Source organism: Narcine bancroftii, chromosome 4 (genome assembly GCF_036971445.1).
Source record: "Narcine bancroftii isolate sNarBan1 chromosome 4, sNarBan1.hap1, whole genome shotgun sequence".
NCBI lineage: Eukaryota > Metazoa > Chordata > Chondrichthyes > Torpediniformes > Narcinidae > Narcine > Narcine bancroftii.
Window position 1 is genome coordinate 107,221,613 of NC_091472.1, and position 14,489 is coordinate 107,236,101.

The 14,489-nt window shown below is 42.0% G+C and overlaps 1 protein-coding gene across 7 annotated transcripts in view; it reads right to left on the reverse strand.

The window, feature by feature from the left end:
* The window catches only part of ralgapa2 (Ral GTPase activating protein catalytic subunit alpha 2), a 521,318-nt gene that overhangs the window by 451,539 nt on the left and 55,290 nt on the right, over positions 1-14,489 (reverse strand). For all 7 annotated transcript variants that reach the window (XR_011355999.1, XR_011356000.1, XM_069932375.1 and 4 more), the window contains exons 2-3: positions 10,610-10,720; positions 6,523-6,572 (exon numbers count right to left, since the gene is read on the reverse strand). Coding sequence is in view for 5 of the 7 variants with exons in the window: in XM_069932375.1 (XP_069788476.1) it covers positions 6,523-6,572; positions 10,610-10,720 (161 nt within the window). In the remaining 2 variants the exon portion in view is untranslated. The remainder of the gene's footprint in view (positions 1-6,522; positions 6,573-10,609; positions 10,721-14,489) is intronic.

Consider the following 14,489-nt stretch of genomic DNA (forward strand, 5'->3'; position numbering starts at 1 on the left):
TTGGCATAATTTGAATGGTGGAACAGCTTTGATGGGCCAAATGGCCTTATTCTGCTCACATGCCCAAGCAATTGGTTTGATTTATGGGCAAATTTAATAATTGATTAGAAAGCTGGTCTGTTTATAGTTTTGTATACAAATTCACTCCATTTTCAGCTGTTTCAATGAAATAATGTTTCTTTTACAAAAAATAATAATTCCAGATTACCCAGTCAAATGTTGATGGGAAACTCCTGGCCATTAGTTAATTTCAGTGGTTCTCAACCTTTTTCTTTCCACTCACATTTAAGTAGTGGTATGTGAGTGGAAAGAAAATGAATGAGAACCACTGAAATAATCGAATCATAGTGTCTATCAGTTTATATTTTGAAAATGTTTTTGGGACACTGATTCAATACCAACGTTTGATTACACTTTTAGTTTTAACAAAGGTGAACAGAAAAGATTTTCCCTGGTTGAGTAATGTACAATACTGAAAATTTGAAACCCATTTAACCTGCAGCATTTCATTCATTAGCGAGAAGTTAAACCACCATGGTTATCAAGGGTTAACGATGTTGAAAGCTTTTCTATTAATAAAATTCAGGCAAATCATCTGTTGTAAATAATTTACTTTTTGGAAGAAATTCTTCGGATCGATCAGACACTCCGCCGCTAATGCTGATCCCACTTCTGTCATTGGAACAGGGCACAAGACCCACCCATGCTTAGTCTATTTTTAAACTTCTTCCTCCCCTCAGATGAACATCCAAAACTTCTATCAATTCATTCATTTAAGTGAATGAGAAATGCAATGTAAGCAGTATTAAAAATAAATTGATGACACCTCGACAAGGAAAACAATGCAATTTAACAAAATACAATGGAACCCTGTTATAGTTATGGGTCAAAAAAAGTTGTATTGCAAAAAAAAAAAAAAAAAAAAAAAAAAAACGGGGTCACGCTAAATTGGGGTTATTATTGTGGCCGCACCCAACTCTCCCCCTCCATTTCGCAACAGCACTCATCTCCCTCTGTTCACGTCAGCTCTCACCCCCCCACACCCCCTTTCGCAGCAGGAATCACCACCATCCCCCCCTCCCATTTTCAGCAACACACACCATCCCCCCCCCATCAATGTGATGAATTCCCCACCAAGATAAATATTACAGTACTTACCTTAATCATTTAGATGTGCCACTTCTAAACATCTGCTGCACAACTGGGTGGCCATCCCTGATTCTGCATTTTTAAAATGGGCTCACTTAACATCCTATCTCAAAGAATGGAATGTGGACATGATGGGGTCCAATGACTCATCACATTATATCTGAATTCACGTTAAATCAGGGTTCCACTGCAGTCATAATTTGAAGCAACTATTCTCCTGGATTTTGTATGAATTATTATATTTGCACTGTTGCAAACTACTCTTTGGCTTGGCTTCGCGGACGAAGATTTATGGAGGGGGTAAAAAGTCCACGTCAGCTGCAGGCTCGTTTGTGGCTGACAAGTCCGATGCGGGACAGGCAGACACGATTGCAGCGGTTGCAAGGGAAAATTGGTTGGTTGGGGTTGGGTGTTGGGTTTTTCCTCCTTTGCCTTTTGTCAGTGAGGTGGGCTCTGCGGTCTTCTTCAAAGGAGGTTGCTGCCCGCCAAACTGTGCGGCGCCAAGATGCACGGTTTGAGGCGTTATCAGCCCACTGGCGGTGGTCAATGTGGCAGGCACCAAGAGATTTCTTTAGGCAGTCCTTGTACCTTTTCTTTGGTGCACCTCTGTCACGGTGGCCAGTGGAGAGCTCGCCATATAACACGATCTTGGGAAGGCGATGGTCCTCCATTCTGGAGACGTGACCCATCCAGTGCAGCTGGAACTTCAGCAGCGTGGACTCGATGCTGTCGACCTCTGCCATCTCGAGTACTTCGACGTTAGGGGTGTAAGCGCTCCAATGGATGTTGAGGATGGAGCGGAGACAACGCTGGTGGAAGCGTTCTAGGAGCCGTAGGTGGTGCCGGTAGAGGACCCATGATTCGGAGCCGAACAGGAGTGTGGGTATGACAACGGCTCTGTATACGCTTATCTTTGTGAGGTTTTTCAGTTGGTTGTTTTTCCAGACTCTTTTGTGTAGTCTTCCAAAGGCGCTATTTGCCTTGGCGAGTCTGTTGTCTATCTCATTGTCGATCCTTGCATCTGATGAAATGGTGCAGCCGAGATAGGTAAACTGGTTGACCGTTTTGAGTTTTGTGTGCCCGATGGAGATGTGGGGGGGCTGGTAGTCATGGTGGGGAGCTGGCTGATGGAGGACCTCAGTTTTCTTCAGGCTGACTTCCAGGCCAAACATTTTGGCAGTTTCCGCAAAGCAGGACGTCAAGCGCTGAAGAGCTGGCTCTGAATGGGCAACTAAAGCGGCATCATCTGCAAAGAGTAGTTCACGGACAAGTTTCTCTTGTGTCTTGGTGTGAGCTTGCAGGCGCCTCAGATTGAAGAGACTGCCATCCGTGCGGTACCGGACTACCATACTGCAATCCACTGAAGAGGTACTGGGCTTCTCCTCCAGGAAAAACAAGGACTGGTTTGACGAAAACAGCCAAGAAATCCAGGAGCTGCTGGCAAAGAAGCGAGCTGCCCACCAGGCTCACCTTACAAAGCCGTCCTGTCCAGAGAAGAAACAAGCCTTCCGTCGCGCATGCAGCCATCTTCAGCGCAAACTCCGGGAGATCCAAAATGAGTGGTGGACTAGCCTCGCCAAACGAACCCAGCTCAGCGCGGACATTGGCGTCTTCAGGGGTTTCTACGAGGCTCTAAAGGCTGTGTACGGCCCCTCACCCCAAGTCCAAAGCCCGCTGCGCAGCTCAGACGGCAAAGTCCTCCTCAGCGACAAGATCTCCATCCTCAACCGATGGTCAGAACACTTCCAATCTCTTTTCAGTGCCAACCGCTCAGTCCAAGATTCCGCCCTGCTCCAGCTCCCTCAACAGCCCCTAAGGCTAGAGCTGGATGAGGTTCCCACCCTGGATGAGACATATAAGGCAATCGAACAACTGAAAAGTGGCAAAGCAGCAGGTATGGATGGAATCCCCCCAGAGGTCTGGAAGGCTGGCGGCAAAACTCTGCATGCCAAACTGCATGAGTTTTTCAAGCTTTGTTGGGACCAAGGTAAACTGCCTCAGGATCTTCGTGATGCCACCATCATCACCCTGTACAAAAACAAAGGCGAGAAATCAGACTGCTCAAACTACAGGGGAATCACGCTGCTCTCCATTGCAGGCAAAATCTTCGCTAGGATTCTACTAAATAGAATAATACCTAGTGTCGCCGAGAATATTCTCCCAGAATCACAGTGCGGCTTTCGCGCAAACAGAGGAACCACTGACATGGTCTTTGCCCTCAGACAGCTCCAAGAAAAGTGCAGAGAACAAAACAAAGGACTCTACATCACCTTTGTTGACCTCACCAAAGCCTTCGACACCGTGAGCAGGAAAGGGCTTTGGCAAATACTAGAACGCATCGGATGTCCCCCAAAGTTCCTCAACATGATTATCCAACTGCACGAAAACCAACAAGGTCGGGTCAGATACAGCAATGAGCTCTCTGAACCCTTCTCCATTAACAATGGCGTGAAGCAAGGCTGTGTTCTTGCACCAACCCTCTTTTCAATCTTCTTCAGCATGATGCTGAACCAAGCCATGAAAGACCCCAACAATGAAGACGCTGTTTACATCCGGTACCGCACGGATGGCAGTCTCTTCAATCTGAGGCGCCTGCAAGCTCACACCAAGACACAAGAGAAACTTGTCCATGAACTACTCTTTGCAGATGATGCCGCTTTAGTTGCCCATTCAGAGCCAGCTCTTCAGCGCTTGACGTCCTGCTTTGCGGAAACTGCCAAAATGTTTGGCCTGGAAGTCAGCCTGAAGAAAACTGAGGTCCTCCATCAGCCAGCTCCCCACCATGACTACCAGCCCCCCCACATCTCCATCGGGCACACAAAACTCAAAACGGTCAACCAGTTTACCTATCTCGGCTGCACCATTTCATCAGATGCAAGGATCGACAATGAGATAGACAACAGACTCGCCAAGGCAAATAGCGCCTTTGGAAGACTACACAAAAGAGTCTGGAAAAACAACCAACTGAAAAACCTCACAAAGATAAGCGTATACAGAGCCGTTGTCATACCCACACTCCTGTTCGGCTCCGAATCATGGGTCCTCTACCGGCACCACCTACGGCTCCTAGAACGCTTCCACCAGCGTTGTCTCCGCTCCATCCTCAACATCCATTGGAGCGCTTACACCCCTAACGTCGAAGTACTCGAGATGGCAGAGGTCGACAGCATCGAGTCCACGCTACTGAAGATCCAGCTGCGCTGGATGGGTCACGTCTCCAGAATGGAGGACCATCGCCTTCCCAAGATCGTGTTATATGGCGAGCTCTCCACTGGCCACCGTGACAGAGGTGCACCAAAGAAAAGGTACAAGGACTGCCTAAAGAAATCTCTTGGTGCCTGCCACATTGACCACCGCCAGTGGGCTGATAACGCCTCAAACCGTGCATCTTGGCGCCTCACAGTTTGGCGGGCAGCAACCTCCTTTGAAGAAGACCGCAGAGCCCACCTCACTGACAAAAGGCAAAGGAGGAAAAACCCAACACCCAACTCCAACCAACCAATTTTCCCTTGCAACCGCTGCAATCGTGTCTGCCTGTCCCGCATCGGACTTGTCAGCCACAAACGAGCCTGCAGCTGACGTGGACTTTTTACCCCCTCCATAAATCTTCGTCCGCGAAGCCAAGCCAAAGAAAAGACTGTTGCAATTACAAACAATCGATTCTCTTTAAATCATTTTTTTGTGAAGTAAGCAGTATAATAATAATCCTGTATATTAACAGGATATTATACAATTTGGAGATGCAACATGACACTAAGTGATCCAGCCCGAAGCTGCTGTAAACAAAATAATTACCAATGGAAATTATTTCACTCACTATTCCTAGGCAGGAGATGTCACCACTTTAACTGTCTGATGACACAGCTCTGACCAAGTCTCCACTGTGCACCTCTAACACTGAAATGAAAGAATGATTTGCAGGCTGGGGATTCAGTTCTCATGCAGTCCACTTTGGATTTGTAATAGAGCAAGGCATTTGTAGCCAGGAATTTAATAAATTTCTCAATTTTAAATGCCTTCAAATTAAAATGCAATTCCCTTATTATAATTCCTGTAAAATTATAGGTAAGTCTCATTGGTGCAATGCTCCTTATACAACCTAATATTTCACAACATTTTTTTAATGTTCTTTCATAGAAGGTGACTGCTACTGACAATATTACCATACATTGGTCATACCCAGTTGGCAGTGAAATAAGTGGCTGGGTGAACCATTTTTAACAAGGCATTTATGACTCATCACATGGCTAGATTTAAGGATGGCAAATTCACTACAGCTGAAAGGGTTAACCCTTGCTGTAATTCTACAGATAATGACAGCATTATTTAAAACAATCCTGTGGTTTTGTGGACATTTTTCCTGTTATTAGTTTGAAACTCCAGGTTAACAAAATTAACTTTGAGTCTTTCAGCCTATTGACACAAATCCTGCAACTTAAAAATCACTGTAGCATCATACTCTTTCTTGTCAAGAAAATTTCACGATGTCCATGCAGTCTGAAGAGAAGCTTAAAAAACAATCAAAGAACTTCCTGGTTTCATCAATCTGAATCACTCTCCTTCCAAATTCCACAAACCTCCATCTCAAAAAGATAATTTAAGCCAAATATCCCTTATTTATTTTGTTCTATTTATGAAGCCCAAGTTATGTAATCACAAGAGCACTTCAGTTACTTGGGTTATTTCTTGTGTGATTAAAACATTTTCCCAGCAAAATAACAAATGTAATTAATGAACAAACAATAAGAAGATGGAATGATGCAGCAGATCAATGTTTTGGGTCGGGATTCGCTTTTATGAAAAACTTCGACTTTTAAATAATATGCGGGCACAGTTTTGATTGCAACAAAAATATCCATGATGCATCAACTTAGTGTACAATAATGTACTGGAGTGTGCTGAACATTCATCTAACAAATCACCATCTTCTATACATTTGAAAACCAGCAAACTCAATCTGTCACAATTCTAACTGTAGCCAAATAAATCTTCATCTCTGTTCATAACATTAGTCCATCATTTCAATGAGCACATGCTACATTATTTTTATTGCTTTTATGTCCTTCTTCAATTGAGCATATAAAATTGAAAATAACATCTAATAATTAAATGTGTCAATACAAGGGAAGATTTAGCAAGGGTATGCCAGAGATGATGTAATAATGTCATAACTAAACAAAGATCACTTCTTAGCAAGAGAAACAGCAAGAATTGACAATCAGTAGTCTCAGACAAAAGTATGGCAATGAAAAAACATTAAAGAAAATACTCATCAGATAAAGAGATTCATAAATATAATGCAGTTAAAATTTACAAAGGATTAAATCTTGAACTACATTTCATACATTTGAGACTTAACAAAACAGCTCTTACCTCAAATACAAAGAGTATGGAGTCCAGCTCCTCCCTCTGTGACTTATTCCCTAAACCAATCCAAATTAAAGAAAATAAAAGTGATTTAAACATTTTGAAATACTAATATGTAGAGAAGCATGCATGGCTTGGAAAACACCAAATAAAGAGTTCAATGATTTTAAAAACCATAAACTAAGAATTATAGCCACTCGCTAGAAATATCTGAGCAGCATCGCTTTGGAAATAGTGGCTAAAAATTCAGAAAGCTTCAAGGTAGTCATGGAGAAATATGAAAGTTAAATAAGAAACTCTGCAGATGTTGTGAGGGTAGTTCAATCCACAAAACTGCTGGAAAAAAATCAGCAAGTCATGCAGTTTTCCTTTTGAAGCAAAGATACCTAACCAACATTTTGGCCTTGAGCCCTTTGCCAAGTCGATGTTAGTGCCATCTGGTTGGAGAGGGCCTGGATAGTTTTTCCTTCCAATTTGTGGGAGCTTCTGTTTGGCAGTGCATGAGGCATGGACAGAAATGTCGACGTGGGTTTGCGACGTGGATTTGAAATGGTTGGCCATTTGGAGGTCCAACATGCAACTAACTACAAATAACCTTTACCTACGTGATCCCACCAAACACATCTTCCCCCTCCCACAAGCAAAACTTCACTTGTGAATCTGCAGGTGTCATCTACTGCATTTGATGCTCCCACTGTATCAAAGAGACTGATAGAGAATGGGAAATTGTGTCCTTGAGCAACCTTGCTCTGTCCAGTGCAATTTTTGGGATCTCCCAAAGGGCAACCATTTCAATTCCATACCCCACTCCCACACCAACGTGTCTTTCCACAGTCTGATTCACTGCCAAACTGAGGTCACCTGTGAGTTGGAAGAACAACACCTTACATTTCGTCAGGATACTCTCCAACCAATTGGCATTAACATCAACTTCTCAGGTCCCTCCCCTGTCTGTCTCTTTCCCTATCCCTCTGTCTCCTTTTCTCCAGTTACTAAACCATTTAGAGACCCATCCCCCTTCCCAGCTTTTTTTTTATCGTCTGTCCTCCCACCTGATACCTGTGGGCCTGTTCTCCTCACCTGCCCCTCTCCCCACCTTTTTTATCCAGGTGCCTGGCTGCTCTTTGCCCATATCTTGACAAAGGGCTTGGGCCCAAAACATTGGTAACATATTTTTTGCTTCATAAGGAATGCTGTATATTGAAAAGGGTGCAGAAAAGCATCACAAGAATGTTAACCAAACTGGAGGGTTTGAGTTTTCAGGAAGAGGCTGAATATTTCCTGGAATGTAGGAGCCAGTAACCGGTCCTTCAACAAACTCGTTCATGCTGACCCCTGGGGTGACTTTAGAGATGTATAGAAAATCATGAACAGCACAGAGTCAGTCTTTTTCCCCAATGTTAAAGTAAAAGCCATTGATTTAAGATTAGAGGGGAAAGATTGAAAGGGGAGTTGAGAAGTAACATCTTCCACATAAAGGATGGCAGGTATATGAAACAATCTGAAGAAGTAGTATAAACCTGTACAATTACAATATTTAAAGGACATTTGAACAGGTAAATAGATGGGAAAAGTTTAGACGGACGTAGGCTAAACACGGGCAAATGAGATCAGCTCTGGAAGGCAATTTGACCAGCACACTTTGACCAAAAGGACTTGTTTCCATTCTGTAAAATGCAATGACTCTGTGACTCTACATTACCAAAAGAGCAGCAGAGTCAAAATGTGTGAACCAATGTGGTAGGCATTCAAGGTAGAAAGCTTCATAAATATTAAGAATTAAAACTATTAACCATATAACAATTAGAGCATAGAAACAGGCCAGTTCAGATCTTCCAGGCAATGCCAAATACCTTATCCCACCTAGTCCCATTGACGCGCACCCAGCCCATAACCCTGCACACCTTTCTCGTTCATATACCTATCCAACTTTTCCTCAAATATTAAAGTCAAACCCGCATCTACCACTTTGGCTGGAAGCTCATTCCACTCTCCCACTACCCTCTGAGTGAAGAAAATCCCCCTCATGTTTCCCCTAGACTTTTCCCCCTTCAATCTCAATCCATGTCCTTTTGTTTCAATCTCCCCCACTCTGTCCACATTGACTCCATCTGTCCCCCTCAATTTTAAATTACCTCTATCAAGTCACCCCTCAATCTTCTACACTCCAGGGAATAAAGTCCCAACCTGCTCAATCTTTCCCTGTAATTCAAAACCCTGAAACCCAGGCATAATTCTTGTAAATCTCCTCTATATTCTGTTTATATCCTTCTTATAATTCAGTGAGCAAAAACTGCACAAAATATTCCAAATTTGGCATCACAAATGCCTTGTACAGCTTCAACATGACATCCCAACTCCTGCATTCAATACTCTGATTTATGAAGCCCAACATACCAAATTCTTTCTTCACAAGCCTATCTACTTGTGACTCAACCTTCAGAGATTTATGTACCAGAATTCCTAAATCCCTTTGTTCTACTGCACTCCTCAATTGTCCACCATTTAACATGTATAACCTTTGCTGATTAGTCCTACCAAAATTCAGCACCTCACATTTATCAGTATTAAAACTCCATCTGCCATCTTTCAGCCACTCTTCTAACAGTCTTATATCCCACCGCGAGTTTTGATAACCACCTTCACTGTCCATCACACCACCAGTCTTTGTAGCATCGACAAATTTACTAATCCAATTTACCACCCTATCATCTAGATCATTAATATATATGTGACAAACAACAATGGACCCAGTACCGATCCCTGAGACACTCCACTAGTCACCGGCCTCCAATTTGACAAACAATTTTTTACCATTACTCTCTGGCATCTCCCATCCAACCATTGTTGAATCCATTTCACTACTTCAACACTATTACCTAATGACTGAATCTTCCTAACTAACCTCTTATGCAGAACCCAGTCAAAGGCCTTATTGAAGTCCATGTAGACAACATCCACAACCTTCCCTAGTCAACCTTCTCGAATAACTCTAAGATTTGTTAAACATGATCTACCACTACTCCTAATCAATCCCTGTCATTCCAAATTGTATATACCATCTCGAAGAACACTCTCCATTAATTTACCCACCACCAACGTCAAACTCACAGGCCTATAAGATCAGGTTTAACTTTGGAGCCTTCTTTTTTTTTAAAAAAAAACCAGCAGAACAACATGAGCTACCCTCTAATCCTCCAGCACCTCCCCGTGGCCAGTGTCATTTTAACTATTTCTGTTAGAGCCCCCACTGTACACTAACCTTCCTAAGGGTCCAAGGGAATATCTTGTCAGGACCCAGAGATTTATCCATCTTTATTCTCTTTAAATAGCCAGCACTACATCCTCATTAATGTACATTATCCATGACTTCACTATCAGACTTCCTTACTTCACCTTGCTCAATATTCCTTTCATTAGTGAATACTGAACAAAAAAATCATTTTAAATTTTCCCCCATCTCTTCTGACTCCTCACATCGCCTACCCCTCAGATCCTCAAGGGGCCCAAATTTATCCCTCACTATTCTTTTACTTTTAATGTACCTGTCGAAACCCTTTGGATTTTTTTTTAACCTTGCCTGCCAAAGCAGCCTCTTGTCTTCTTTTAGCCTAATTTCTTTTTTCTTTTATTTATTTTTTTTTACACTCCTTATATTCCTCAAGCACCTTATCTATTCCCTGCTGACTATACCTGTTATACACAATCCTCTTCCTCCAAACCAAATTCCCAATATTCTTTGAAAACCAAGGCTCCCTATATTTTCTAACTTTTCCTTTGAAGCTCACAGGGACATACCAACTTTGTACTATCAAAATTTCCCCTTTGAATATCCTCTATTTATCTATTACATCCTTCCCTGAAAATAAATTATCCCAATCCACACCCCCTAAATCCTTTCACTTCTCCTCGAAATTTGCCTTGTTCCTATTTCCAAAACAAGAATGTAAATATCAAAATTTAATCAACAAGCTGCACTTCTGATAATTTAAATGTATATTAATGTTCAAATTGAACCACTTTGAAAGTTTAGGTCAGAACTTTAATTCAAACATAAACCAAGAAATCAAATTTATGGTAAAAGAATTATTACCTTTTTGTTTTAAACTACTTTCCAGTGTGAACAGATTTTCAAAGAATATAAAATAAATCTGAGAGTAGTTGGTTTCAAAGAACTGCTTCAGTTCACTTCTTTCCAAACTATCTGTAAAATTAAAAGAATACATACCACCATGTTTAAACCAAATAATCAAATGAATTTTACACAAATATCCATAGGCCAAAAAAAAATTGGAATATACATTAAGCCAACACATCTACTTCCATTATTTCAATATCTAATGATTTTATTTATTATTATACTCTGAAAATCAAAGAAAACAACTGGTGTGAAAAATAATTTTATTGACCATAATCTTTAACGATTACCTGTAATGACAGCTACAAAATGTTGCAGCATGTCATCCAAACTTGGAAATGTACTGGTGATCCTTCATTGCTGATGGGCTAAAACTATGGAATTCTCAATTCAAAAACACGGAAGTACATTCAGCAAAAAGACTGTAATGGTTTAAAGCAGTTGTTCATTACTGCCACCTCAAGGGCAATTAAAGATGGGCAAGAAATTGATGGGCAAGTCATTGAAGCCCAAATCTCAACAAAGAAACTAATTATAACATCATAAAAAATATTACACTTCACTAAATGAACTAATTTTAGAAAGATCAGTTCCCTGCCCCAAAATATTCAAAACAACCTCCAATAAAATGGTATGGCAGCAGTTTTCTTTACTTTGAAGATCCACGGAGTCTGGTATCTGAGATGTGCAGCAATCCAGAACACAATGCTGCGAATTCTGAGGGAGCGGCGGACCAGCAGGTGGCATCAGTACATGAGAACTCACTCTCACCCTCCACCCATTGAGAAGAAGCCTGGGGGAGGACTCAACCAGGGAAGGGACAACAGAAACAGACCAGCACAGGACTCATCAGCTGTAGGACTTACACCAGACTCTATGTTGCTGGTGACTAGCTTTTGGGAACCAGATATTAGGAATGGGGTTTGTGAGCATGCCAATAGCAAGCAGGCCTCCAAAAGGCCCTTGGGTGCTGACAGTTTCTTAATCATGTCAGAGGTTCAGAACCATGGGCCAGAGAGGATGCCCTGACCGTTCAGGAGGCTGTGCAGGTATGGAGGTTACAGGATCACAAGAGGTGATGGCATCAGAGGAGGTGGCAAAATCCACAGACACTCAATGTCACCAAAGGAATTCTACTCATTGTGTATTTGAGCACAAGACAATAAAGGGCTCTTGAAACACATCATCATTAAGAGCATTAAATCCAAATCAATTAACTGGATTCATCCAGGAAGTTTATTCATGTCTTATTAACCCAACAGCTGATCAATAGGATGACAAAGTTTCAATAATACTTTACAAATTTATGTATGATACATAGATGTGTGTGGATGTCAGATAATCAGTTGCGGTAATTAAAAGGTGATAGATTTTAATGTAATGTGTAAATTGGGTTTGCATTTAGCAAATAAATATGTTTGTTCTGTCCAGTAATGACCTTTAATTTTCCAAACTTTTATCAGTTTTATCCTATAGTCATAACCCTTTCCACTCTCTCACTCTGGTCTTCTGTACCTTTTCATTCAATAAAAAGAGCACCCTGCCATCCTCTTTCCTGAGTCTCCCTCCATAAACCATACTGTAAGACAAGGTCAACCCACAGAAAGCTGCAGGCCAGATAATATCCCCAGCAGAATGCTGTGGGAATATGCTGCTCAGCTGGCAGACAGACATTCTCACACACATCTTTAACATCTCCCTGAGAAGCGCCATGGTCCCAATGTGCTTCAAAGCTGCCACCATTATCGCCGTGCCGAAGACATAATCTGTGTCCTGCCTCAATGACTATTGCCCTGTCGAACTCGTGTCTTCCATCATGAAGTGCTTTGAGAGGCTCATCATGAGGTACATTAAGTTCCTGCTGCCCCATTCACTGGAGCCCTGAAGTCGCTCTACAGACAATGCCATCACCACTGCCCTCCATCTAGCTGTCACCCACGTGGAAAATAAGGACACGCACGTTCGAATGCTGTTTATCGACTTCAGTTCGGCACTTAACACATTCATACTTCAGTACGTGATAGGGAAGTTGAGACTGCCAGGTCTAAACGCCTCCTTCTGCAATAGGATTCTTGACTTCCTGTCGGGGAGAATTAAGCAGTCCAGATTAGAAACAGCACTCCCGAGACCATCACATTGAGCACCAGGGCTCCCAGGGCTGCCTGCTTAGTCCACTGCAGTTCACTCTGCTGACTCATGACTGTGAAGCAAAACACAGCTCAAACCACATCGTTCGCAGATGACATGATCATGGTGGTCCTTATTAGTAAGAATGATGAATCAGTGAACAGAGATGAGGTGCAGTCACTAATGGACTAGTGCAGAGCCAACAACCTATCTGAATGTTATTAAAACAAAAGAGATGGATGTTGACTTCAGGAGGGCCCTGGGGGAAATCACTCTCTGCTAATTATTAACGGTTCTACCGTTGATGTCATCAAGTATATCAAGTTCCTTGCTATGCACTTGAAGAATCTCGCCTGATCCCTTAACACTAGGTCTATAGCCAAGAAATCCCAGCAGCACCTCTATTTCCTGCAAAGGCTGAGGAAAGTTCAATCTCCCACCTTCCATCCTCACTACGTAATATGGAGGATGTATTGAGAGCCTTCTCAGCAATTGCATCATCGCCTGGTTTAGAAGCTGGACCACCTCAGACCATAAGATCCTACAGAAGATAGTGAACTCAGCAGAGAAGATCAGTGGGAGGCTCTCTTCCTACCATGATGGACATCTACAACTCACGACACAATAAACATTGTGAAGGACTTTACACACCCCTCACGTAAACTTTTCTCCCTTCTGCCACCTGGTAGGAGGTACCCAAGCACTCAGACACCTGCAGCCAGATTGGACAATGGATCTTTTTCCCCCAAGCCATCAGGCTCCTGAATTCCCAGAGTATATGTGGATAATGTACTGTGGACTTTTATTGTACATGTCTTAATATTTTAACTTCTAACTTATACTTCTGTAAATCTGCTCCGTGGTCCAGGAGAAACACCATCTCACCTTTATCATGCTTTGCATGGTATGAACGACAAATAAAGGTGACATGACCTGACTTGTTCCTCTACATCTCACCCATTATTTCTTGGAAAAGCAATTGTAGACTTGCAACTTGCTGATTCAGTGATTGCCGCTTATCTTGTGTCCTTTCCCATTCATCTTAAATTTAGAAGACAGAAGGAAATCTTAACAGTAACATAGTGAAGATTTGGGATTCCATCAAATACATCATCAGGTTCAAGGATATATTTATTGCTGCTGTTATCAGATTCCTGAACAAGCCTCATACTGGTGAAATAATATCACCTTTGCTCCACTCTAACTGATCTATCTCAATAATCCTGCACTCTATACTGTGTTTTATTGCTGTACGCTGTATAGGTTAACCAATACCTTGCTTGCAAAACAAATATTCTCACTGTACCTTAGGACATGTGACAATAAACCAGAACTTCAACTTGCTTTCTCAGTTGTTCCACGAGAATCAAATTTCAACAGAGACAGAAAGATCATCCATGATGACTTCACTTTTCATCTTTGGAACCCCTTCTATTTTATAGCTATTTGCTTCCTTTCTGCAAGTTCTGAAAATGCAGCACCAGTTTCCACATACAAGAAAATGACACCTGACTTACACGATCACTTCTCTTGAGCCCCCCCCCCCCCCACCCCCAAGCTGTCTAATATCAATTGAAGATGAATAAAGATTTCTTCCAAATAAATATTGAGGAGGCAACATCAACACTTTTGATTATTTGGGTTACCAACTTCATTCTTCTCCCTTGCAACTGCATCAAGTGGAACAAAACTGTTAATAATTTTGTTG